At 42.2% G+C, this 25,454-nt stretch overlaps 2 protein-coding genes across 3 annotated transcripts in view; one reads left to right on the forward strand and one right to left on the reverse strand.

The window, feature by feature from the left end:
- LOC119648807 overlaps window positions 1-12,149 on the forward strand; it is a 100,434-nt gene extending 88,285 nt beyond the window's left edge. For both annotated transcript variants that reach the window (XM_038050656.1, XM_038050657.1), the window contains one exon: window positions 9,254-12,149. In XM_038050656.1, the coding sequence (XP_037906584.1) occupies window positions 9,254-10,385 (1,132 nt within the window). In that variant the 3' untranslated portion in view covers window positions 10,386-12,149. The remainder of the gene's footprint in view (window positions 1-9,253) is intronic.
- An 11,774-nt stretch (window positions 12,150-23,923) lies between these two features.
- Window positions 23,924-25,302, reverse strand: LOC119649885 (TOX high mobility group box family member 4). The gene has a single exon (XM_038052263.1). The coding sequence runs from the start codon at window positions 25,182-25,184 to the stop codon at window positions 24,042-24,044; it is 1,143 nt and encodes a 380-aa protein (XP_037908191.1). The 5' UTR covers window positions 25,185-25,302; the 3' UTR covers window positions 23,924-24,041.
- Between the last annotated feature and the right edge of the window lie 152 nt (window positions 25,303-25,454).

The following is a 25,454-nucleotide window of genomic DNA, read 5'->3' on the forward strand; positions in this document are numbered from 1 at the left end:
CAAGTATTTGTATGCAATTCCTAATTCGCGAGACTCAAGGATGTAGAAAGGTACTCTCCTCAACGATGAGTTGAAAGGAAGTTTCTTATACTTTCTATAGTTGTCCTTCTATAATCAATGCAATGCATTCACTGCTTACACTATTTTCACTTATTTTTAGATTTTAGATGTCAAGAAAAAAGAAGGTGGGTATGGAGAACTTCGTTCACTCTGCAATGAACAGAGAATAGAGTATGGCTGACGATTAGTATTTCATCAGTCTTCCATAAGTCAATCCATCAAATATGTACTAATGAAATGACTGGTGGAATGACATGTTCAGTATAAACAAGACGATAAAAAAACATTTTTGTTGCATGTATTTAAGGGACTAGTACCGGTTCCCCCTCGGACACCACCTTGTCGTGGTGGGGGAGCCTGTAGTAGTTTACTGCTACACTAAGGGTGTCCAAAATATGAATATGGAAACAATGGATATAAACTCTCCAAGTGGTAAGAAGTCACAGACTTCGAATCCACCCGCGACCATGAGCAATCATGTCGCGGCCGAGGCGCGGATTTTGGAGGCCTCACCACGTTCATATTTGCCTATAGAGCAATCTGTAGAAGGCATGCTTTCCGACTCAGTGGAAAGTTTGCATTTAGTGCCTACGGCGAAGTTAGCCAGAAAGGAAAGTACGGAAACTCTCAAATTGGGAGAAACTGGAAATCCGACTACGGCCGGCCCGTCCGCGGTACTACAGCCCAAATCTACCCGCAAGCGGAAGAGAAAGGCCTGGCAGAAGGGAACTTCGGCCACTAAGGAGGGGGGACTACAGGCTGAATCCTGCCTGTCAGAACCTTCTCCGCCATCCTTACTGGGAAGAGCGGAAGAACGGGAAGCTGGTGACGTGGACGCTACTGGTTCAACGCCAGTATGTGGAAATGGATCCAAGCGGTCCGAACACCGTGAACCTGGAAAGGCCCTAAGCCGACGGCAGAAGAGAGCACTGCGAAGGAAGATGAAGCACCTTGGGAATGAGGACATGGACGTGGCTGTACCACTAGGCGCGGTAACGCCCAGAGAAATCGGACGCAAGGTAGCGGAATCTCCGGCGGAAGGTGGGGATAAACTGGAAACCCCGGTAAGATCCACACTGGACGCACCAGACTCTTCAGTCAGCGGTAATGCGCGCAAGAAGCGTAAGACCAACACATCTGCTGTGGCCGACGCTTTATTGTGCTCCGCACCAGGGCTTACATCCACGCGTCTCGCGGGGATTAGGACCGGTGTGCCGGGAGGTGATCAAATCAGCGAGAGAGATCTCAATGAAGCTGGTCCCTCCCACAGGAATACGAACACGAAGGCGGGAAGGAAGAGGACGTATGCGCAAGCTGCGGCCTCTGTTCTGACTGCTGCCGTGGGAGTTTCCTCCAAGGATGGCAAAATGTCAGAGGGACAATTTACCATCCTCCAGGAATGCCTGTGGAAGAAAATGATGGAGCCTGGAACGAAGCCACGATTTAACGATCAAGGTTTTCGTGATGGGCTTCTACATTTGGAGTGCGCTGACGAGGCTGCCTTAAAGTGGCTCCAGCAGGTAATCCCAACTTTGAGTTCCGGCGGTCGGCCCAAGTTCACTATTGTGAACACTGAGCTACGCAGGACAGAACATGTCGGATGTTGGCTACCGGGCCCTCGAAGGAAGGCAGAGGACATCATCCGCTTGCTGGGTGAACAGAACCCGGGCATGGACTTTGGACACTGGAGGGTAAAGTTCATGAATGCCAGGAAGGACCAATCTACAAACGTGGAGGGCTTCAACTTGGTATTCGAACTGGACCAACAGAGTCTAAATGTGCTCAGGGGAAGTCACCATATGGTGCTCCACTTTTTCCTATATAGACTGAAATTCAGTCATATCAGGAGACTGTAGGGCATCATCTCCATTTTTGAGAGCGAAGAACAATGATGGTCTTCGACTCACACAACATAGAGCAAATTGCAGCATCTTCGGTGCGCTCTCCCACAATGGAGACGTGCGCGGAGGATAGTGCATACAGGGGCGGAACCCCCGTATGGGGGCTCGCACTGGGGAAGGGACTACAGAGTGAATCCTACCTGCTAGTAACTTCTCCTACACCTTCCAAGGAACAGGCGGAGGGAAGGGTAGCCAGAGACGTGAACGAAACTGACTTGATGCCAGTTCGAGTGATCGAATCTATGCAACCCGGACACCGCAAACCTAGTAAGGTGCTAAGTAGAAAACAGACGAATGCTCTGCGGGATGAGATGAGATTTTTCGTGGATGAGAACATGGGAATTGCGGTACTCCCAAGTACGGCTTTTCTCAGAGAAATCAATCACGAGGGGATCGAGTCTCTGGCGGTACGGTGTGGGGGAAACCCCGTCATACGCGGACTGCCGCATACGCTTCTAACTGCTTTCTATAAGACAATAGACTAAGTTTATGTCGAAAAACATAAAGATTGGTCAAATCAACCTGCAGCATGCCAAAGCTCCCTCCTACCTGTTGGCAGCGAGAATGACAAAGCTACAGGATTTCCCCTATATCTTTCTGGTGCAAGAACCGTGGGTTCGATTTAACAGAATCTGTGGTATTGGATCAGTAAAGGGGGCTAGGATCTTCTACGACGAAAGATCCATAAGACCGAGAGCTTGCGTCCTGATGTCAAGACGGTTAGAGGCAACTATGCTGAGACAATATTGTTCCCAGGACTTAGCTACGGTCATCATACAATACCAGATAAATGGCGAGAGGAAAAACATCATAGTTGCCTCCGCTTATTTACCCTATGATTCTTTGTATCCTCCACCGACGCAAGAACTTAGGGATCTGGTGGCGTATGCAGAATCAAGTGGTCTCGAACTCTTAATAGGTTGCGATGCGAATGCTCAACATATTTGTTGGGGCAGTAGCAAATGCAATCCAAGAGGAGAGAAGCTATTTGATTTCATCACTTCAGCTGGTCTTATGACTGCAAACGTGGGGTGCGCCCCTACGTTCGTGGGACCGAGAAGAAGCGAAGTAATTGACCTAACAATCTGTACCCCAAAATTGTTAGAGTTGATTACACACTGGCGAGTGCTAGACGAGGTCTCACTGTCAGATCACCGATATCTAGAATTCAATCTGACTATTGCGGGCGAACAGTCTGCAGTACAAAGACGGAACCCTAGGAAAACGGATTGGGCAAAGTTCAATGAACTTCTTGGCAATAAAGTACAGTTCCCTAGGCGACTAAGGACTCCTTTGGTGCTGGAAGATGAATTGAAAACTCTGAACTACACACTTTTAGAGTGTTATGAAGAGGCTTGTCCTATTTCCCGAGGCCAAAGCGGTAAAACAGTTCCTTGGTGGAACCGAGAACTGCAAAAACTCAGGAAATCAACCAGGCGACTTCTAAATCGTGCTTGCAAAAGTAACAAGAACGAAGACTGGTTAAATTTCAGGAACTCACAACGTGAATATAAGAGGCTCGTGAGGTGCTCGAAACGAGACTCCTTTAGAGCGTACTGTGAGGAACTGGAAGGCGAAAGGGAGACTTCAAGGCTGTGCAGAGTTCTCAAAAGGGATGAGTCGGCCAAGTTGGATTCTCTTAGAAAACCCGACGGTACTTTCACGAACTCCAGACTGGACTCAGTACAGACCCTCCTGGAAGTACACCACCCGGGGGAACGGGTGAGAGAGGTGGTAGGGGGAGAGTTGACGGTTCTTGCAACCCCTTCAACACGCAAGTGTTGCAAGAGGAACTGGAACACTGCGAAAGCGGTTGTTACCCTTGAAAAGGTGAGAGCTGCGATACTGTCCTTTGAACATTTCAAAGCACCTGGCATGGATGGCATCTATCCGGCAATGCTAAAGGAGGGTATGGAGCATTTAGAGCGACCTCTAACAAATATTTTTCGAGGATGTCTTGCTCTGGGCTACGTGCCTTCTTCTTGGCAACAGGTTAAGGTAGTTTTCATACCGAAACCTGGGAAAGATGACTATTCTAATCCAAAGAACTTCAGACAGATCAGCTTGACTTCATTCTTGCTGAAAGGTTTGGAGAGACTGGTGGAGCGTCACATTCGTGGAAAGGCACTTAGGTCACACCCACTTAGTGAAAACCAACATGCTTACCAACGTGGAAAGTCCTGTGAGTCTGCTCTTCATTCTTTGGTCACAAAGATAGAGGATGCAACTTTGAATGGTGAGTACGCGATGGGGGTGTTTGTGGACATTGAAGGGGCTTTTGACTGTGCGCCTTTTCAAAAACTTTGTGATGCCGCCAGAGCGCATGGTGTTGATGATGCTTTAATTAAGTGGATCCATGCTATGCTAACGCAAAGATTGCTGTGCGCTGAGGTAGGGGTCGATCGCTACCTGACTACGGAGGCAACGAAGGGCTGCCCCCAAGGAGGTGTGCTTTCGCCGCTTCTGTGGAGTATGCTGATCGACTCACTGCTATGCGAACTGCAAAATTTGCCAATACACGCTCAAGCTTATGCTGATGACGTGGCTGTACTTGCTGTTGATCGGGATCTTGGAACGGTGTGTAGGAATATACAGCGTGAAGTTGATTTGATAGACAGCTGGTGCCTTAGACATGGTTTGTCCGTTAATCCAAATAAAACCACAATGGTTTTATTCACAAAAAGGAGAAAACTGGATGGACTTTGTCTCCCTGAGATGAGGGGTACTACCCTTCAACTCTCCGAAGAAGTGAAATACCTGGGGGTTACTCTAGATAAAAAACTTCTTTGGAACAAACATGTAGAGGTAAAGATGAAACGAGCTCTCACAGCTTATGGGCTGTGCAGACGGACCTTTGCCTCGACATGGGGACTCAGACCTCATGTGGTAATGTGGATATACGTTGCCATCATTAGGCCGATGTTCGTATATGCATCCGTAGTGTGGTGGGTTAAAGTGAGACAAAAAGGTTTTCACCGTAAACTAGACGCACTGCAAAGAACTGTTTGTCTGGGTATCACTGGTGCCATGAGCACGACATCCGGCGCAGCTCTGAATGCACTACTCAATTTGCAGCCCCTGGATATATTTATTCAAAGCACTGCAATGAGAGCAGCCCATAGGCTAATTCGATTAGATCTATGGGAAAACAACGGATGTGGGGGGCACAGAGCATTGGAAGAGTTACTGGGAGGACTGAATCCAGTTCTTACAATGCCTTCCGATTCTCGTGTCCCCATACATCTGTTTGGTAGAAGATATATAGTTACCCTGAAGCGTAGAGAGGACTGGGAAGACCCAGAGGAATGCGTGGAGGGATATACGGAAGTCTTCTACACGGATGGCTCAAAAACAGAAGAGGGTTCTGGAGCCGGAGTCTACCTCTCGAATAAAAACGAGAAGTGGGCTTTTCCTTTGGGACAATATGCAACGGTTTTTCAAGCCGAAGTTTATGCGATCCTAAGGGTGGCAAATTGGGTGATTGACGAGCGGTTGAAGGGCAGGCGCATCGCAATCTGCAGTGACAGTCAAGCTGCACTGAGGGCATTGAGCAGTCCTTTGATCACCTCGAAAATCGTTCAGGAATGCAGAAACCGTTTGAATTCTATGTCTAGATTCAATACGGTGGAACTACTCTGGGTACCTGGTCACTGTGGCATAGAAGGAAATGAAATCTCGGACGCTTTAGCGAAAGAGGGGTCAATCTCCCCTATGCCGGGACCGGAGCCAGCAATTGGGGTATCAGTAGCATTGGCTAAATCTGTTTTCAAAAACTGGGAACAGGTTTCCCATAATGACAGGTGGCAGAGCCTTAATGCTGCTCGACACACCAAACTTTTCCTGCCAGAACCCAACATACGTACCGCAAAGTTTATCCTGTCGAGAAGCAGGAGGACTTGCAGGTGTATTGTGGGCATTCTGACAGGCCATAATTCACTAGCTGGGCATATGTTCAGAATAGGAATTACCGAAGATGATACGTGTCCCTCCTGTAATGAGGAAGCGGAATCCACGGAGCATTTCCTATGTGAATGCCCCGCCTATGGACGTATCAGGCATCAGATCTTTGGTGCCGATGTTCTCCAATTACGACGGGTAGCATCACATCCACTAACGGAAATCCTACGATACGTTAACGAATCCGGAATATTCCGTTAGACGGGGGACGCGAGTACAATGGGCCAACACGGCCTGAGTGCTCGGAAGCTGTAGCTTCTCCCCACCACACACACACACACACACACCGGTTTTTAAGGCAAAAATGGCAAATAATTGATTTTTTTCTCGTTTATTTTATTAATGATGTGATTGTGTTCAGATAACTGAGTGGTTAGAGCACAAGGCTGTCGTACGGAAAGTTGCGGTTCAAATCTCACTGGTAGGACAGTCGACTCAGCTGTGAATGAGTACCTGCGTCAAATCAGGGTAATAATCTCGGGCGAGCGCAATGCTGACCACATTGCCTCCTATAGGATACTATAATCCTGTAGTACACCGTTACGGTCTTGAATAAAGTGCCCTAACACACTTCAAGGCCCTGATCCAATTGCATTGTTGCGCCAATAATTATTGTTATTACGTTCCGAGTTATCACAATCTCGACAGATGCCAGATTTTACCTAATACTAGCACTAAGTGCCAAGCATTTAGGCTCCAACGGTCCTACCTACTTAAAAACTAAAGGGATGCTGGTGGTGGTGGCCGGTGGTAGGTCAATGGGAGAATCCATCGAGAACTCTCCGCAACGTCGAGTACGTATGCAGAGTGGTGTACTTCTGCATGGTTTGAATCAGACTGTCCGAAAGTCCATTGGCATCAAGAGAAGCCGTGAGAGAGCTGACAATATTATGAGAACTACAACCACCCGCTCGAGACGCCAAATTTCTTTAATTTCCCGAGCCAGTGGCTCATAGTTCACCTTCTTCTCTACGTATTTCCGTTCGATGTTGCTATTATGGGGGTTAGCAACATCAATAATATACGCGGAGCGACCCGTCTTGTCGCCTAACAGTACGTCAGATTTGTTATGTAGAGTATGGCGATCAGTTAGAACTTGATGGTCCCAATACATGCTGTAAGCAGAACTATCAAGTACTGCTTGCGGCTCATATCCGTAAACCGGACATGTTCCCGTAATCAGCTCATTCTTGCCACAGCAGTACATAAATGAGATGGTCCAACGTCTCTAACGCCGAACCACACATTCTGCACTGGTCGTTCTCCATCGGTTCTTTCATGATGAGCTTTTTATAAGCTCGGGTGGCGACCACGCCGTCCTGAATGACACACATGAACCCCTCCGCCTCAGCAGATCTCCCCAGCACACAGCCATCTGTTCGACAAATGGCTGTCAAAGACAATTCACGTGTTTACCGTGCATTGCCTTTGACTTGACATTGATCGATCCGCTCTTGGACCGACTTCACCCCACTCAGAGGATTGAAAGATCGATCTTTCAAGTTAAGTGAAATCAGCCCATAGTCTGCCTTACAGACTGAAAGGTTTAAATGAAGGGAGTATCCAGATATGACAGGAATTACTAAGGTTATAGCTGCCGGAATCGCACCTTTGGCCTTAAATGAAGTCGTCTACGTTGATGAACTAAAATATAAGATCTTATCTTATATGTATTCTCATTTATTTACATGATTTCTTCCATATTTTGAAATAGCTTATGAAGCTCAGATCATGTGAAATAGGAAACATCGATATCAAGGTTTATAACGGATTCCGATGGATTAAGCGATCCCTTAACCATATTCTCTTCGCAAAATAACTAAATGGAAGTAGCTTTCCTTTGCTTCTATTCTCAAAAAGACTTTACACAAAACTGACATATATATGCTACTAATGGGATAAGTCATCGCAGTCGGAAACAGAAATAGGAAGCCCTTTCATCTGAGGTTAGGGTCAGGTTATACCACCTACTCGCTTGTACCAAAGGCTAGTCCATCAGAACGCATGCCAAAATAAAAATATCACTGAACAAAGCAGGCATTAAGTTTCAAGACAGAAAAATCTCCCATGTAGACCTCATCAATAGAAAAATGCATCGGCTACAGTTCTGGGTCTGGTCTGGTCGATTTAGAAAAGTCATTCTGCTCGAGCTCTGATAAAGGAACATTATAAACTCTTCTGCTGAAAGACGACTTTAACCACTAGAAAAAAAGATATTTCAACAGACACAAGAACGAGTGCAATCGGTACATTAGGACTTCTTCTTGTACGATTTGAAAACAGTCTCCAGTTGGTCGGCAGATAAATTATCAATTTAATTAACTACTTAAAACTTGACCCCATGTCAGTCAACTCTCGCTCAAGGTGTGGCTGGAAGAAAACGAATTACATCATTCATACTATCAAGCTAACAAGGCGAAAAAGTATAAGTAGCTGAACTGTACCATACTAGGAAAACGCACCCAATCGGCTTTGAGACTTTAGAAAGGAAATCTTTACTCATGTTCCAATAGAAAACCATCGCAAATGGACCCCAGAAGCTGAAAGGGGTCCGTTGGCGATTGCTACAGAGTAGGGAAGCGTTGGATACGCCCTATCGTCAACTAATCAGCAGCCCAATGTACCTGTCAATGACAGTACGTCCGAATCTCACATAGCCAGGTGATTGGGATGCAGAAAATACGTTTTGCAAATATCCCAAAAGGGGCACATCGATAGAGTTGCATTTCCCAATTGGACGGATTGGCAGCCTGCGCTATAGCGATACCGAATTTGCAGGAAACGCCCAGACGCAGAAATTGTGGGCATCGGACAGGCAGAAGATCATAGTCTGGTATTCAACAAGGACCGGATGTACCAGTATATCGGCTGTATAGCCGAGTGTCAGACTGCGAAGAAGCTGATCTGAATGAAAGGACTCTTCGCTTACTTCACCTTGGCGGAGAACCTCAAAAAGAAATTGAAAATCAGGAGACATGAATAAAAAACGAAGTAAATGGCATACAATAAAATCCAAGAAACACCATGTCTTTACAAATGCTCCTTTTGGAATGCATCGCCGTTCATGTTCAGGTTGGCTTTCAGAGAACGTTGAGGTTGATTGGGTACTAGTCGGTCTTCACAAACGTTTAGGTCAACGTTTGACGTTATTAATCCAGAGCTACTGGAGACAACTATCCCATTCATTCTAACTGCTCATTATCTATTCCCCTTTGGTAGATTAGGAGTCAAATGTTGGGCTTCTAAGATGTCTTTTTTATTTATTTTCATTTTCTAGATAAGTACCATACAACATTAAACAAAATGTACTAATTTTATCTCAATTTTACTTTCAGATCCAACTATCAACGCTCCTATTCACATTCCCATGAAGTGACCTCAGATGATCCTGACTACTCATCGCCTTCATATAACATCAATAGTCATAAATCTCTACCAGATCTTCATTCACAAATTAGTCGACATTCACCCCATAGCGAAGCGTTAAGCTGCTGTAGTCGAGGCAATCGATCAAATAAGTCGGGGGGCAGTTCATTAAATCGCGACTCGGGTGGTTCTTCGGGTCACTACACGCACCGTAGTGAGCCTTGCTGCAAGCAAAAAGATCCTGTGAAATTATGTGCCCCTGCAGACTTCCGAAGAGATAGTGGATCTTCGACACAACATAGTGGCAACTCGTATTATGCTTATGGAATGTCTTCATCCCGCTACATTGATTGTCCCGAATGTCGGGCTAAATATCAAAAAGATTCTGAATGCCTATTAAATTTCACTACTCCCGAAGTGCCCGAAGCATTCCAGGATGATTATCAAGAGCCAACTAAAACTAGTCGATACCAAGATGGGTCGATTGCGCTCCCAGCCAATCGACAAGCATACTCTCAGCTTCAGCAAAGTTCACCTACTTCGAAAACGCCCGACGGTCTCCCGCCAAGTGGTGGAATGACAAAAGAACCAGAATTCAGTCCACCATTAGGGACTTTTAAAAGACAAAAATGCTTGCGATTCAAACATCGGAATCGTTATTCATCATCGAACGATCGAAATTCCTCGCGTGACGATACCGATGAGGATCGTAAACCAATTTTACGTTCAAAGAGTGATATAAGCGATCGTTACTGGAATCGAATGGATGCTTCGGGTAAGATGCATATGGGAATTGATAAACGCGGCAAAGCGGAAAGTATGTCGCAATTGGAGAAATTCTTTGATCGTCTTGGTCTCAACGATGATAAATTCGATGAGATATACACGCCTAAGCGACGTCATAGTGATAATGAATCGGATCAATCGAGCACCGTGTTCTTTTCGGATGTGAGTACAGTGGATTCTACACGATTACCGGATAGTACAGAGACGAATCCAAATAGTCAAAACTATCGGCCAACGGAGCCTCCTTCGATTGTTGAACGAAACGCAAGAATAATAAAGTGGTTGTGTAATTGTCGAAAGTTACAGTTAGTGTAACTTTAACTCGAAAATTTATATTCTAATTAACGACCATTACATGATTTTTATTATCAAATCAGTTGAAAGAATGTTTATGTGATTGGACTTTTTCGTTGTATATTTTGTTATTTTTATATTTTTTTTCTCGGCGACAATAAGTATTTCGTGGTTCGCGCAATTCATCAATGTTGACAGACAATCCGACAATGAAACGATGAGTATTTAGGTATTGAAATAAAGAAATATAAATCGGTCTTGTCAGAACTTATAGTTTCTTGGCAACCTTTCTTTCAATTGTTCTTTTGCAGAACACTGCCCTCATTTCGCCAGACAATTCAACAATTCAAGTCAATTCAACTTCGTCACGAAACTTCGAATTAGTTTCGTTCAGAATCAAAAGTTGTAAGGGGTTCAGAATCATCAGTTGCATTAGTTGTGTGTCCCATGCAGGCCAGGTGGCCAGGTCGCTACTCGCGTGAAACAAACTGGTGAAAAGTTTTGGCAAAGGAACTGGAAAATGGCAGTTGAATTGTCGGACTGACAAGAATTATAAATGGAAAATTCTGACAAAAGTGATTTGTATTTCTTTATCACATTGCTTACATGGCCTTGATTAATTTGTATAAAATGATTGGCAGTCTTTTTATAATATATTGAAATATCCATTCATGCCACTGCAAAAAATTAGAGATTTACTCATAGTAAGAAAAGACCATTATAAAGACTGTCCTCACCGTTTATTATTTACATTTTTTTTAAACTAATTCAAAGAAAAATTTTCGTGTTGGATTCCACAATTGATTTCTTAATTTTGATCACGACGAAATAAAAACTTATATTCTTATGATCCTCAACAGCAAATAAATTAATTATATCCTTTCTTTGAACAACGTTTTGTCATAAGTCTGCACAATCATTTTCTCCTCACACATACACTTACAGGCGTAATTTTTTAAAGACACTCACTGACTCTGAATCAACCAATAACCGATGGCTCATTCAATAAAGCTCAAATATGAATCGATACTGAACAAAACTCTACAAGAAAGTAGTAAGTGGCTGAACTTTTTTCTACATCTGCTCACACCTAAAACATTAATAGAATGTACACCTTTTACTTACCAACTTTTTCGTAATGTAACCAAATATTAATTGAACAATACGCTTAATATTAGTGAAGACAAATATAGAAGTGAAATAATATTTAATCAATTTAAGAGGTAACCGATAAAAATAAAAGAAAAAAATGCATAAAAAATTGAAACTGTATTTTAAAATAAAATAGATCTTAAGTATTACATAAATAATAGACCAGCATAATATCTAAAGATCTAACATGTTGAGATGTACACATATATATTACTGTAACTATTGCATACATAAAGGTATATCGTAGCAGTAGCGATTAACGAAATCTAATTTAAAATGAAACAGATTCTTATTAATTATTCCATTAACTGAAGAGAACCCCCTAGTTGATAGAGCGCGTTTTTTGTCATTATACATTGAAATTGTTTCTATCGAGCGTACGAACTTCGAATTGAAGTGCATATTACTGAATAGAAATTAAAAAATTCATGCATGCATGAAAATTATTTGGTCGCGACGGTTTTACATAGACAGAGAAAAATGAAATTAAATTGTCAAGAAAATATTATGTTTGTAATTGTTCCTTCTAATTATACAAAAATGTTATTATTGAAAAGTAATTTTATACCGTTATGTCATTACCAATTGTTTTGTTACTGAAAATTACAATTTTCAGGATGAAAATTTTGTTAATTAGCCGAGCGACTTCATTGTTGAGTGGTTTCGTTTCAGGATTGGTTTGGAAAGAGAATTATTATACAATTGTGCCCTTTCTAGGCAAATTCCGCTCTAGTCCCTTTCGCTCATCGATACATTTGCAACCACGCCTTCCTCTCCTCTTCTGCTCCTCTCAGTCTACATTGAATTCGCCCCACCCTGCGACCGACTGCATTCCAGTTGTGATGGTACGCGTAAGCATTTCCTCAGATTTTTCGACGAAACCGTCTTCTCAAATGTCTCTTTAAGATATTCGCTTTGTTTTCCAGATTCCTTGTATGTTAGCTGACTTTTAACAAAAAAACAGCAGCTTTCCTATTACAATTATAATAGTTTTATTATTGTGTATAAGCATGTATTTTGGAGACGATTTACTCCCTGAACACCAGCATTTCTGGCGTATTCAGTGAGGGAAAGCTCAGGCTGGTCTATACTCCAGGGGTCAGACCGTTAAATAAACTACATACAAAAAGTAAGCATCTGGAATTCGCTCTGAAATTACCTATAAATCAGCATCGAGACTTTACTCACAAAATCGACTTTTGGATATTATTTTCGAATAGCGAAGAAGCAAGAAAAAATCACCATCAACAGCACAGCAACCGGTCTAGGCCTGCCTTAATAAGAAACCCCAGATATCCCAGCTTTGCACTGCGGACCACCATTTCGATATCCCTAAAACCTGTCTGGCGTCCTGGCCTACGTTATCGCTCCACTCATGCAGGTCTGCCTCGTGTTCTTTTTCTAACATAGATATTGCCCTTATAGACTTTTCGGGCTGGATCTTCTTCATCCATACGGATTAAGTGACTCGCCCACTGCAACCTACTGAGCCGGCTTTTATCCACAACCTGACGGTCATGGTATCGCTAATAGGTTTCGTCGTCATGTAGGCTACGGAATCGTTCATCCTCATGTAGGGGGCGAAAAATTCTTCGGAGGATTCTTCTCTCGAACGCGGTCAAGAGTTCGCAGTTTTTTTTTTGCCAAGAACCCAGGTCTCCGAGGAATACATAAGGACTGGCAAGATCATTGTCTTTTACAGTAAGAGTTTGACCCTATGGTGAGATGTTTCGAGCGAAACAGTTTTTATAAGCTGAAATAAGCTCTGTTGGCAAGCAACAACCGTGCGCGGATTCTTTTCTCGAACGCGGCCAAGAGTTCGTGAAAAATAGGAGGTGATATTACCCCTTAAACCTATACAGCTATCTGTAGTATCCGCCATGCCCCGTCAAAAATTGCCTGAGATTGGAAGCAGACTCAAATCCTGGGGATCAATCTGTGGATTTATCGACTCTTTTCCGCTCGAATGTTTCATTCGTATCGTGTTTTTCGTTTCGATTAAAAAAGAACCGGGCCCATCATAGATGTGATCATCTTACCGGCGTTGGCATCATTCCAGTTACCATCCGCCGCATCTTTGAAGGTGGTTATCCTATACTCACCTTTTGGGAATTGTGTATGTTATGCAGTGCAGTTCCGAAAACTGACGCTGCATGGTGTAGTAAAATCTCACCAGTCTAGCTGTTTTCGAGTGCGTCGCGAGGCCCCACATCTGGCATCATCCTTGCCCCCAATTCAAAATAATCCTTGATATACCGCGAACATATGTATTTTCAAACTCCCAACTCCGTCGTTCATATGAATTTACTTTATATTATGGTGACGGCATACACGTTTTAGAGTGCGATAGATTCACGTGAAGTTTACAATTTTGACCTTCTATAACTTTATTAAAAAAAAGTTGGATTTTGGTAAATTTTCCTATGGATTATGTTATTATTTAATCGTACCGTTCTGTGAACGAGACTGATTACAATTTTTGGGGCATACCTTTTGAACCCCCAGTTCCCTATGTTTCACCCGGTATCAAAAACATCATTAGTTTTGGAAGGTACTAATTGAGGTCCTTCATTTGATACTCCACACGACCATGTGTGATCATCTGTGAAAAAAAATGTACACCCTCTCCCCCCTGGGGATCATGATTCCAAAACCATGCCCCTTAGCATCATTCAGCAGCTATGAAAAGAGGTTCAATGCCATACAAAACCGTAACCGATATAGCAACGAGAATTCGTTGACCTCTATTTGCCCGTCCTACAATTACCGAGTCGATAATGAGTTTTTCTTTGTAACCCCTTGATCCAATTTGGCAGCCTTTCTGCTCCTCGGACAGAATGTTATAGGTAATGGGTTTTGTGTTTTGTTCCTGACTAACGACCTGATTTATGCACCCGATCCAAACCAGGGCCTCTCTAGTTCTTCGAGCTGTTTATGGCTTTCCGCATATCTTCTCCGGTAACTTCCGCAAAATGCATGCCCGGCATAGTGAATGGCGAGTGCCTTCAGCAGTAATTCAATCAGCATGCAGGGCGGGTAACTCCGTTATCGAAAAATGCATTGCCAGGACGTTCTGTTGTGGTTCGTTGAGTGGTCTAAAAAAGCTCCACTGGTTTCTCGGAACACGTGTGGGCTGACTTTCCAGAATTTCAACTTACTAGAGATAACACAGGTTCGGTAAACTCTCTGCAATCTATTCTTCATCCGTCAGCTGGCATTGCCAGTGCTGATTTGAGTCAACCTAGCAATGTCCTGCGTTAAGTCGTGCCGTCGTTCTAGGCGAATTTATCAAGGTCAATTTCTTCATTCACTCAAACCAATAGCGTGAAAGAGAATCTTCTGACAGTGCAATCTGACAACCGCAACTGTTGATTGTAGTTGCTGTAGCGACGTATCAGCACACAGTCGAGACGCAATCTCATCATCGATTTGAGATAGAAGAGTTGCTAGAGATGCATAGAATCTGGGAATATCTGGTCTATGCGAAGGATCCATTTCCGCAAATTCTTGGAATTCGTCTCGAACCTAGCCGTGATTTCAGTCGGACGGTGAAGAAAGGTCCTTCGAGTACCGAAATTGTTGCCCCCAGTGGGGCGTGTTGTTGTTGATGCCACCGCCCTCGCCCACCCCCTGCGCCGTTGATGATGATGATTTTACCTTTCCGCTAGTGTTATTTATTATACTTGCATATACCGATATTTCGGGAACCACTTGTTTCCTTCATTAGTGCTATAATTCTGCTCCTAACTGAGTTTATTAAAAACTTATTTAGTAGATAAGTTTTTTAATAAATTCAATAATAGCAGAAAAGTAAAAACAAGTCTGAATTATTTCAAATGTTGTACCTGACCCCGACGTGGTAGGAGTGGATGATAAAGAGGTTCATTGTCCAGTCCACTTCATCCGCCTACGCGAACCCGCTGAAGTGCTTACTACAGATTCTTGCGAAACAACTAGAGCAGGCGAAGCCATGCTTCTAGTTATCGTGGCGCGAAGTCGTGAGATTGACCGCGGATTAGCGGTTTCGGCGCCTTGCTATGCATTGCGGGCGCCCGACTGTGACAAGATCAGACGACTCCTGCCGGCACTTAAGTTTCTCCTTGCCCTAGTTTCATGGATGGATAACTGGCTGGTGTAGTGGTAGCTTCTTTAGTGAGTAATCTGCAAGACTGCAGGGTTCCTGTTTTGTATGCTAAACGCTGACCAAGAAGACTACTTACAGGAAATTCGCCTCCCGGTGCATTGTTTGAATGGGTATGGTAGAAGAAAAGCATTGCGCTTGTTTTGCGTTCTTCGATCACTTGCGCGTGAAAAATTTCGCGCATTTGGTATGGTTACTACGGCGCTAGAGTCTTGTGTGTGATGCATGGATGGGGAAACATACACAAGAAAGTCATCTATGCGTCATGGATACACAGGCCAGTTAGCTACCCCGTACCCAACCCGCTTATATGCAATGGTATTTCATGTCGCTTAGAAACTCGATTTGCTCCTCCTCTTGATGCTGACCTTTACATTTAAAAGATAAACATGAGGGATGTGATTTCGGATGGGACTAGTGGACTAGTGGTTGTGTATTGGCTGGGGTTACATACTGGCCATGGGAATGGTAACCTGTGAAGAGGACTATCCTACCTTCCCTGTTGAAAAGGTGGTTACCATTGTTGATTGGCGGTGTACTTCTTACAGCTGTAGAAAGAGAAAAAAAAAATTTGTTAAAAATGATATAAACATATTCAACGAGATATTATTTTCCATGAAGACGATCTTGTTTTCTTATAACTTTCTTCCAAGTTTCAAGATTGGATGTATTTTCATCTCTTTCCTCACCGCATTATCATCTGAAAACTCACGACACGACATCATGTAAGTATTTGAATATTAAGGGGTTGTATCTAGTCAGGAGACCCAAAAAAACGATTTTTTAAAATTTTTTTTCGAAAAGACCTTTTTATTAATGTGAAAATATGTGGATATATTTGGTATAGTTTTTTCCTTTAACATTTTTTATTTGTAAAAAAAATATTTTGAAAGCTGCTGCAGTCGATCTTCGGGAGCTCCTCTAAAAAAGATATCTTGCAGTGTGCACAATATCTCTGGACTGGATTATCTAAAATGGAAAATCAAACGTATTTAGTTAAAGTAATGTATAATCTTGTAATCAATCGAAGGAATAAGCAAATTAAATTTTTTTGATAAAATGGCGGCTCCTCAAATCCAAACATTGATATTTGACTAACATTTTGCCCTTAAATTGTTTATTAAAAAAATATTCGCAGACAAAAAACCATCGATTAGTTACTAAAAAATATATCTAAGAAGCTTTTGTTAAAATTTGTGACCGATTGGCTTTGTGGTTTTCGAGCAATCGTGCACGCCGCCTTCGAAAACACAGTTTTGAGAAAAAACGCGTTCAAAGTTTTAAAAGCACTTCATATCCAGTGAAAATTTTTGTTTAACTTACTTCGGGTCTTCTATTCCGGGGCCATATAATAAACCTACCGCACCTTCGGCAGATTCTAATAATAATTTGAGGAACGTTTTTCCATCTCGTGTCCTCTCATGCGCTCTTCTAAACTAAAATTTTCTCTTACATTTTCAATTTATTCGCAGAGGCACTAAAACTACTTTCATCCGTTTCAGCTGTTTTTTAATTAAAACTATTTTTACGCTGCTTTGATTTTAATTTTTGCATTTACGAGGGTTTTCTCAATTCTCAACCCCGAGAACATTCTTCAAATCGGCATGAAAATTTTTGTGTGTATACTTAAATATATGTACATTACGACAATCAAATAAACAAAATCGATTTCTTGAAAATTCTAACAAGATATAACTCTTAATGCTTCATTCAATTGAACTAACAAAGTTACTATAAACCTCACCTCTCTTTTTATTATAAGATTTTAGACTGGCAGCTGCAATAGTACTTCCAGGGTAAGAATAGAGAGTTGTGCTCTTTATAGTACTCGTAATGGAAACGTTTGCGAGTCTTTGAAGCTGGGATAAGACATTGATAACTTTATCGCGTGTGGTATAAGAACTATGGAATCCTAAATAAATCATCATCGTGAAAAATGAGAAATCGACCGTTAATGTCCTTCACTGGACTATTGAAACACCTGTATCTGCAAACTTTTTCGTGACGCATTATATGGAAGCGAAATCGTTTTTATTTACAATAACTTCTGCTTCCCTCATCGTTAATTACTTCTCCTTTTCTCATGGTGAATTTCCTTTTGTCATGGGACCCGTTACGCTTCACTTCTTAGCTCCTGACGTTCGTCGAGTCGCTCCCACGTTTCTGAAGTCTTCTAGAGAGCAATGTCCTTTAAAGCCCACTTGGGTATTCAGGTTAACCATTTCAACCATAACGTCACCTTTAGGAAGCCTCTTCTGAGTTCCATCCAGTTGTTCATAGAAAACATACTTCACTTGCACACAACTACGAAAAGAGAATTTTTAAAATTGGTTCAATGCCTGTCTGTGTGTCTGTCACACGCACTTTTCTCAGAGACGCCTATACCGATCGACACGAAATTTGGTGAAAAGGTGGGAACTGTGAACGCCCAGACATGCAGTGAGTGATATCTACGTTGAGATTAAGGGGGGTCCCGATACATGCAAAAGGAGGGTGTAAATTTTCTTTTCACCGAATATAGTTATGTTAGATATCAAATGAAAGGTCTTTACTTTTCTTAGCCGGTGTTAATTTTAATATTTGTTAGAAGGCGGGGAGTGGGAGCGGTTGAAAGTCTGAAGCAAACAAAATCTTTCGTACCTGAAGCGCTGAACTTCCGGTTTCCCGACTTGTTTAATATGTTTGCGAAGATTGAATCTGAATAATTTAATATCACAGCAATAATTAAGCGAACAAATAGGTTCTTAGTTGTTCATATTTCGTATGGAAATTCATGTATGATCATAAACGAAAGAATAGTTTCTTCTGTTACCCCAGATACCTTTCTCTGTGAAGCTATCATGTCAGTTTTGGTATACAGTTTCCACCGATCTATAATTCTGTCATTGAGATTTAGCCTAGACAAGGATTAGGACACTAGGGTAAGGGACTGCACACTGGGCATCCCATCATATGATGATCGCAAAATGGCAGGAGGGTATCTTGTATTGTAGTTTTATTTGACAAAATCAAAGAAATGATAAATATAAGATGGAATGGACGCAAGTTCTCTATAAAGTCGTTGAAACATAAATATCGATCTGATATTAAAGATCGATATCTTCGATCAACGAAAACTCAAAATGCTAGCACGGCTGATTTTCATTTTTTTAGAAAGCATATATAATCTTAATCACAGCAATTTATTGTTTCAAGTGTAAAATCTAATATAAGGAGAAATTCAATTAGAGCCTATACTGTATTGAACTTACTTAGAAAATGACTTACAGGTTATTCAAATAGAATGTTTAATAGAAAAAAACAATAAATTTCTGTATAAAAAGACTAAGATCATTATGTATTTTACATCTCAATTAATATAAAAACACATGCTCGTCATATTTTATGAATACCTATAAAAGAAACCTAATTAAATATTTGCATACAAAAAAAAATATTGAATCTAGTGATAGGTATTTAAACATTTTATTACACTTAAGATCGGATTCAATCTTTTTTATTTATAAATTGATTATAGGATATTCACGAGGAAGACATAAATTCATAGCAAGTAACAATATTAAATCCAGCAAGAAAACCACTCAAAAAATATGGAAACTTCAAAAAAGTGTAGCAAAAATTTACCAATAAAAAAATCACAAATTCAACAGTTGTATCAAAAAAGGCAAACATAAAATAGTGTTCAAAATTCTTATTAACAAGAAATATATAACAAATGATATTTAATAACGATTGTTTCTCTTATCGCTGGTTTGTGGATATTGATGTACAACGAGAGAAAAGTCCTTGTGGTTTTGGGGTCTGAGTTTTGTAGAGGAGGCTTAAATAAATGATCCAGCCCCTTCCGGTGTCAAACTGATAAAGTAAAAATTTGTGAAGAATCTATCTCTGCAATATTACTACTGGGCTAAGAATAGTCCAATACGGAGTGCTTCAGTTTATCTCGTAAACCTTGAGTTTGGAGCACTCACACCTAATATCCCACAGTCGTTTATGTATCGCAGGATTTCCGTCAGTGGTTCCGATTCTACTCACTGAAGCTGAAATACATTAGCACCGAACATTTATTGTCTGATATGTCCTTGGGTGGGGCATTGATATAAGAAATAGGTAAGCGTGAGAGCTCATTTCATCTGGGCAGATGAGTGAGTCGATCAATATACTCCACAGAAGTGGCGGCAACATACTTCTTTGGGACAGCATCCGAGACCATACTCTAGCACCACCTTCCACACCCACATTAAATACATTATACTGTGCAGCTATGCGAAGTTCCGTAAATTTGGATGCTGGACAGTAGAGATGGGTAGGTGATGTATGTAATATTACAAAAGCGATATCACCTTGAAGTATGATATTACTTTATCATCACCGAGCGCGATCCAAACATTACAACATTACCGCATCAAAAAACATCACCGTATAACGAAGCATACACCGCATTGTCAAACATCATCGCATTACCAAGCATCACTGCATTACTAAGCATTATCGCATTACCAAGCATCATCCCGTTACCAAACACCACCGCATTACCAAGCATCATCACATTACCTAGCATCATCGGATTACAAAAGTGATGCTATAATATAGCATAACCGTACATTAGTGGTTTTCGTAGCACAATTTCCGGCGACAGTTGTCGATGCCGACGTCAAGTATCGGGCTGGCTTTGGGCTTGCTTTAGGTTGGCTCCGGGCTGGCAACGGGCTGACTTTTGGATTGGTTTCGGACTGGCTTTAGACTTGTTTTAAGTTGGCTTCGGACAGGCTTCAGGTTGGCTTCGGGCTGACTTTCGGACTGGCTTTTGGCTTGCTTTAGGTTGCTTTCAGCCTAGTTTCTTGCCGGTTTTGGGCTAGAAAATGCCCAATTAGATGTTATTTACATAATCAAGTATCGATTAGATGACATTCGTTTAATACATGAAAAATATTAAAAAGCAATCAGGATCTTTAAGTGGGCTTAGATAGTTATTTGTAATTTGATTAACAAATTCTTGAAACGAGGACAATTCAAGATAATTATGTTGTCGGGTACTGTACGCGGTGCTTCGAATCGGACGGCGCATGCATTCGCTAATTGCATAAACGTGAATAGTGTTTCTAATGCCGCGAATTTGGACCTGAATGCAATTTTTATGCTGATTCAATCATGCAATTGATGCCACCAAGAGTGCACTGACCTCCGGTTTAGACTCTATTTTTATGAAAGGAAGATTCGGAAATAATGCTAGTGCCAGCCGCAGCTTCTCTCATCCGCGTTCGGGACGCAACGGAATTGTGCTTTGACCTTAAATTTATACAACAATTTGCGGGGATGTTGCTTATAGTGTGCCAAATTCCCGATCGAAACAGTTTTCCTCTTCAACTTCTTACCTGGTGTTAACTAACGCGGCGCCCACCTAGCAGATTCTTCATGCGAAAATGTGCAAGTAAAATATCCCGCGCACATTCTAGTTCATTCTAGTTGTCTCATCTATCTCCCTAACTTCCAATCTAAGATCCTCTACTACGACTTTATGATGGGCGTCCTGAACTTGGTATATTTATTTTTTTATTTAGTGAAGAAAATGTACAGAAAATAAATTTCTTGTTACATATTGTCCTTTCAGGAAGGAGCAAGTAAAAGGGAATAGAGTCAAACGACCCATGTTGTAAGGCGTTGTAGGACCGACATAGCCTTAGGATCGGGGAGCGAAAGTAAATCTTGACTTTCGTGAAGGATAGTTCAAAAATGTTCGCACTACGTGTGTTATGAGAGGCGGTGCGGAAAGTAATATCCGAGTTAGCAGAGCAGTCCATCAGGCAATTGCAGAGTTTGAAAAGAGTACACAATTCTTTGCTGCAGGGATGGAAGATTGAGGGCGCGGAGTTGTGACGGATAATCAACCCGTGGATGGTTCTTTTTGTAAAAGAGGGTCCGGGTGAATTTGCTTTGTACAAGATCACGCGACAGTCACGGATGCAGAAGGGGAAGCAGACTACACAGCAATAATGAATGTTAGAGAAGGCGGAATTGAGGTAAAGTCGGAGGAGGAACGTAGGATCAAATTAGACATTTTAGAAGCTCTATTGATGATGTCAAGGAAGTGGGAATTGAAACAAAGTTTGTCGTCGAATATTACATCCAGTAGTGAAAGAAGTCGTCCACTAAGGGAGTAGGAAAAGGATGTTGGGGAGAGTTTAAGCGAAGAGCACATCCAGTGGCATTTGCTGACATTCTATGTCAGTTTGTTGACCGAACACCAACGTCGTCGAAAATTACACCCAAAAGTGAAAGAGGTTATCCACTAAGGGAATAGGAAAAGGATGTTGGGGAGAGTTTAAGCGAATAGCACATCCAGTGGCATTTGCTGACATTCTATGTCAGTTTGTTGACCGAACACCAACGGACCAAATTATCAAGGTTGGACTGCACGAGAGCACAGTCCAGTGGAGACGAAACAGAGGCAAATAATTTAAGGTCGTCTGCGTAGAGCAAACAGAGGCGGTTGAGGATGGAGGCAAGGTCATTGATAGAAAACAGGAAGAGTAGGGGGGCAATTACAGAGCCTTGGGGAACACTGGAAGAAGGAGAGAAAGAACGAGATGAGTAACCATGAAAAGAAACTGCAGGATGATGAGGAAGGGAAGTTGAGTAGTGAGAGTTTAGAGAGGAAAAGATTATTATTATCGTCGGTATCAGGCTTTGGAGAAATCAATATAAATAGCATGTACTACGTGTCGTGAATTAAAGCATCTAGCAACCAAGTTGGTAAACACTAGAAGGTTTGAAGTCGTAGATCTCGTTGACATATCTTTCGAGGATTTTGGAGCAAGAGGAGAGACGAGAGATGGTGAGGTAGTTCACAGCAAGAGAAGGACTTTCGCTCTTGAAAATAGGGATGAGAAGGGCCTCTTTCCAGAGATGGGGAAAGTAGTATTCTTCTAAACTTTTGTTGTAGATTATACACAGGGGAGGGAAATGTGTTTTCTACAGTTAAGAAGGAAGAGGTTAGGAAGCCTATCGCGGCCAGGTCTGATATTAGGGTCAAGATTACCAATGAAAAACTCAACCAAAGAAGGCGCAACGAGAGAAATGGCTAGAGATTCGGAGCAGTCTGTAGTTAGAAGAGACGTAGAGACTAGAGTGATCGAGGGAGAAAACACGCAAGATAAGTAGGTGGAGAGAAGGTCACAGGATTGTTGTGGGAAGTTGGTAGTGGAGTCAGCAAAACTGACAGAAGAAGGGAGAAAATGAGTGGGATTATGAGAATAGCAAATGTGCGACCAAAAGGGTTTCAAGTTACCACGGGCAAAGGCGGCTTCGCCGCTCAATAAATGCCGTTTATGCGCTTTTTTAATCATTGACTTCACAGTGGAGCGCATAGTTTTAAAGTGAATAAGATCGGCTTCATTCTTAGAAGCCGACGGCATAGAACTGGATGTTGCCCGACGTATTAACAGCGCTAAATCCTCTTTCACTGCCCTGTCTAAAATCTGGAGATGCAGTTATCTCAACACTAAGATCAAGTTGAGGGTTTTCTGTGCTAGTGTTATTCCTGCGTTGCTATATGGGAGTAGCACAAGACAAGTGAACTCTACCGTTACCCAAAAGCTCCAAGCTCACGGCAATACCTGTCTGCGTCGCATCATCTCATATGAAGAACTTGGTCGGCGCACAGTGGCAGGGGATAGGTCACAGGAGGGACGACAATTGCTATGCCATGCATCCACTTTCTCAAGGGCACTTGCCGCAGAACAGTAGAAAAAGGAGGTCTCGGGAATTGAAGCGCATGTCAGGTAGCCGCTAGGTGTGGTTGACGCGCTCTCGATTGAGGTTCTCGGAATATCGTATTTTGCTTTTTGGGTTAGATCAAATAATCCAGTGTATTTTTTGCCATAAAAAAGGTAGTTAAAATACGATTAATAAAACTTGAGGATGACGGTATTGGATGGATAAAAACATAGGCCTTCTTGAATTCCTTGTTTGCACAAGTTCGGGTCCAGAGGGTATACCAGTTGGGACATCTAAGTTTGAAGGGTCACGAACTTCTTCCACGGACCCCTGAATATACAAATAATTCTTGGTACTTTCATGAGATGTAGAAGTAATTTCTCAGAAGGCAGCCAATTAGAACTGCACAAACAAGATGTGGACCGAAAAGTAATTTCAATAAGCTTCAACTGCTTCGCTATAACTGAGCACACAAAAGACACATCAACTATGCTTCTCTCTTAATTCACCACTTCTTTCAGGGCGGAAGGAAGTACAAATAAAGAATGACTGCTTGAAATTGTTAAATTTTATTATAACGATCAGTAGTGGAAGAATATGTAACCTTAAACATTCTACATAGCATCAAACTTTCACACAATACACGTCTAGACCTAATCCTAGTTTTCTCACGATGCCGCGTACGTTTCTGCGGTGGAATTGTCCTGCACCCACCGCGAAAAAATCTCAGCACAATGAGTCACGACGCACTCGTTGCTGCAATACTCGTCTTCCCAGTCAGGACTCACCACAGCAACTTTATCGCATCCCTTCCGAATACAAGTCTGCGTTGATGTAACAGAATTTGTGTGATTGTCGCCAGATGTTTCCACGTTCTGAACGCTGTTTTGTGATACAGTTGACTCCTGCAGATCTGATGTGACTGCCGTCGTTATGGTTGATTGCTGATTAGCTGTAGCAGAGTTTACCGCGGGAAAATTATCGCTTATAGATTGCACTTGTTGAACTATCGGTACTGCGGTTTGAGGGGCCGGCTTGTCAGTTTTTTGGTTAAGTTCCTCGTCACTCTTCGCAAGTAAATTAGCCCGATAAGTTGTCATCAAGCGTCGATACTCTTTTTTGGCGTCCTCCGCCTTCTTTTTGTAAACCTCCTTGTGCTCGGCGGACAGTACATCCCACATGGACGCAACGATTTTTGAGATTTCCGTAAACGATGCATTTGGATTCTGACTTTTTATGGCCGCTTGAGTGTCACCAAAGAAAAGGGCGTACGCGGAAACGGGCTTCCGCGGGGCATTGGGGTCATTTTTCATTTTACTTTTCAGATCGATTATGGCCGCTCCGGTGCCGGGTGACCGATTGCCTGATTTTCCCAATCCATTATCATCGCTCTCGTCGCTAGAAGCGGTTTGGTCCATTAACCCTGTTGCCGGTGTAGCGTGCGAAACAGTTGCACTCAAATGGTCGCTGCTGGGTATAATTGGAGTTGCCTGTTGTGTGGGCGAACGTAAAACTAGAAACTCATTGCCGGTCAGAGTAACGACATCCGCCGCGGACTTCATGCTGTTCGCCTGATTGAACGTCGGCCACTGGCTATTGACACTATTTGCAGCTATTGCGGATTGCATGTCTGCGGCGCTGCTGTTGATATTTGTTGTCGTCATATCGCACACCGCCTGGACCCCGCTGTTACTTCTTATTTCGTTGACGTTCATTTGCTCTCGACCCATTAGCGCGCTGTTTTGTATTTGAGGCAAATGGAATTCCTCGTCTCCGAAAGATGGAGTGTGAAATGTATGTTGATTAGACATTATTCCTGCAGCTCCTGCGTTTGATATTTATCGAGTGCATTGCTTGATATTGGCGAAAAATTAAAAGTTATTGCGTTGTTTACTTCCGCAGTAGATGTGTTGATACGACACAAGTTAGATGTCACGTTGACAATATGGCGCTGTTATACGTTACAACACAGCGGTTCTGATAATTCAATTTAACTTTTTAACTAGCATAGGTTACTAATTGTTGATTTATGAATATGATTCTCTCTTTTATTACTGTAAGACCATGCGTAAATCAATATT

Source organism: Hermetia illucens, chromosome 2 (genome assembly GCF_905115235.1).
Source record: "Hermetia illucens chromosome 2, iHerIll2.2.curated.20191125, whole genome shotgun sequence".
NCBI lineage: Eukaryota > Metazoa > Arthropoda > Insecta > Diptera > Stratiomyidae > Hermetia > Hermetia illucens.

Coding starts and splice junctions, on each gene's coding strand:
- LOC119649885 (XM_038052263.1), bottom strand. CDS start 25,184: ATGTCTAATCAACATACATTTCACACTCCATCTTTCGGAGACGAGGAA.